The sequence below is a fragment of the Anoplophora glabripennis genome, unplaced genomic scaffold (genome assembly GCF_000390285.2).
Source record: "Anoplophora glabripennis isolate ALB-LARVAE unplaced genomic scaffold, Agla_2.0 scaffold1868, whole genome shotgun sequence".
In the NCBI taxonomy this organism is placed as follows: Eukaryota; Metazoa; Arthropoda; class Insecta; order Coleoptera; family Cerambycidae; genus Anoplophora; species Anoplophora glabripennis.
In genome coordinates, this window is record NW_019417961.1 from 6533 (window position 1) to 8936 (window position 2404).

Consider the following 2404-nt stretch of genomic DNA (forward strand, 5'->3'; position numbering starts at 1 on the left):
TAATTGCAATATTAATTTATTAAAAAATGATATTTAATCATTCCTATAATGTTCCATTACAAAAAATTACAAAAAATGTTATTTTGCAAAAAAAAGGTTTTGTTAATGTTTAAACAAATTACTGGATTAATTTAAATTTTTATTTATTAACAAAATGCATATTTGTGATGTACGCAAGAAGGTACCCCAAATTAAAAAAAAACATCAAAATCGGTCAACAAGTTCCAGAGATATAACTTGCTCTATCAATTTGCTCGTGCATTTGTAGGTTCCCCCTCCACTGACTCACAGTCATGGAGCATTCTCAGAGATGCTGTTACAAAGCTATCGTCCTCAAAAATTTCACATCGAAACTTTAGCTCTTTATCTTCGAAATGGCACTTATTAGAAGTCTTAATTGTTATAAACAAAGTAGCTGTGATTAAAAAAAGTGTCTAATTTTGCCTCAAATTAAGTTAGAGCAACTTTTTTAAATACCAGCTTTACGAATCTGGAAAAATAATCTCTCTAAATATAATAGCAACAAATTTATTGTAATTGTTTATAATACAAAAATGACGGTGTCTTTGTGGTATGTTTTTGCAGTGGTAAGAAACAATTTTTTTGAAATAAAATAATTTCTTCCAATAAAAGAAGTCTTTCTCTTTCATATAACATCCGCAGAATTAAAATATAAATTAATTTTGCGTATGAAGTTATTGCAAAAATAATGCCTCTGGGATAAACATTTAGAATTTTGCAAAAACTATTGGATTAATCGGTCTGAAATTTTAATCACATATTAAGGACTATAAAAGCCAACTATTTATGCAATATGAAAGTCGTTCGTTGACTTTTGCAAAACTTATTGTTTATTTAGTAATAATCGAATTTTGACAGTTTTTTGCAATTTCCCGAGCAACAAATTATCGCATCGGATTTAAAAAACCGCCATTTTAAAGGTTTTTTTATTCCCTACAAGTTGGTTACTTTCACATTATAATAAAAATTATCGTTTTTTTCTGGTAGTCAAAAAAGTGATATTTTGAGTTATTTTAGAGCTTTTATTGTTAATTATTAAAAAACCTCACCTGATGGTGTGTCGGTTTTGCACATATTATACTAAAATTCACCCAGTTTGTATGAAAAACTTTACAGATCCTTGGCTACTGAGCAGTCACGGTATTTTCACGGGCGCAATATGACAAGTGACTTTACACCTATAATATGGCAATGGATGCTAAACGGATAAAAAAGAAACCGAGACCAATTCTACGAACAGACGAAGGGAGCAGCAATGGGTTCACCGTTATCTCCAGTCATGGCCCATATATACATGGAAGCCTTTGAGAAGAAAGCCCTGGAATCCACAACGTTGAAGCCTAAGTACCGATATGTTGACGACACCTTCATCATCTGGCCCCATGGACACAACACCGTCGTGGATTTCCTGGATCACTTCAATGGGATACGTCCAGATATCCAGTTTACCAAGGAAGTAGAGAAAAATGCTGCCCTTCCTTTCTTGGATGTTTTGGTTTAGAGGAAACCAGATGGCACTTTCATCGAGTATATAGGAGGTCAATTCACACAGAGAGATATCTGAATGCAGAGTCCCACCACCACTCAGCCCAGAAGCAGGGGATTATAAATACCTTGATTCATCGAGCGCGGATCATCAGCGAGCCAAGGTACTCTGCGGAGGAACTAGAACACCTACGCACGGCACTGAGAGGGAATGGCTACACGGCGAGAAATATCGAACGAGCTATCAAGAAGAGACATACGCCCATGGAAAAACAGGAGTACTTAGTGACGACGTATCTACCTAAAATCGGGCGTCTTCTGAAGAAGAGGAATATCAACACAGTATTCAGCAGTGTAAAGAAGGTGGCGGCAGCGTTTCCAAAGACCTGCAACAACATCCAGCTCCAGGGCCCCGGTGTGAACAGTATTCCTTGCTCTTGTGGAAAGGCCTACATAGGACAAACAGGAAGGCACATCAACACGAGGTTAAAGGAACACAAAAGTCACCTCAAAAATAACAACTGGGAAAAATCGGCAATAGCAGAGCATATGGCATACACAATTAATATGCATTTTATACTAGTATAATTTCCATTCATTTCAATATATAGAGCAACTATGACATCCTCGAGTACACCCTATTACTTGCTTCAATTCAATTACAAGAATATAAGTGTTCGTCCCCCACACAGTAACATCAAAACGTCCTATTTTTTATCATACAAATACATTATCTCGAGTACGAATACGCAAGTGATAGGAATTCACAAAAAATGATAACGCCGACTAAATGGTTATATGTCGTCGTTGATACCAACAAAGTCTTCAAAAGCTTTCCAATTTGAACAGAAAAACTTAAAAAATTATATACAAGGTGTAACTGAAATAAGTATCCAAA

The 2404-nt window shown here is 35.4% G+C and overlaps 1 protein-coding gene across 1 annotated transcript; it reads left to right on the top strand.

Moving 5' to 3' along the window:
• Positions 1-1276: 1276 nt before the first annotated feature.
• LOC108915650 lies at positions 1277-2094 on the top strand. Its single transcript, XM_018721744.1, has 2 exons — positions 1277-1516; positions 1576-2094. The coding sequence occupies exons 1-2, from the start codon at positions 1277-1279 to the stop codon at positions 2092-2094; spliced, it is 759 nt and encodes a 252-aa protein (XP_018577260.1).
• The last annotated feature ends 310 nt before the right edge of the window (positions 2095-2404 follow it).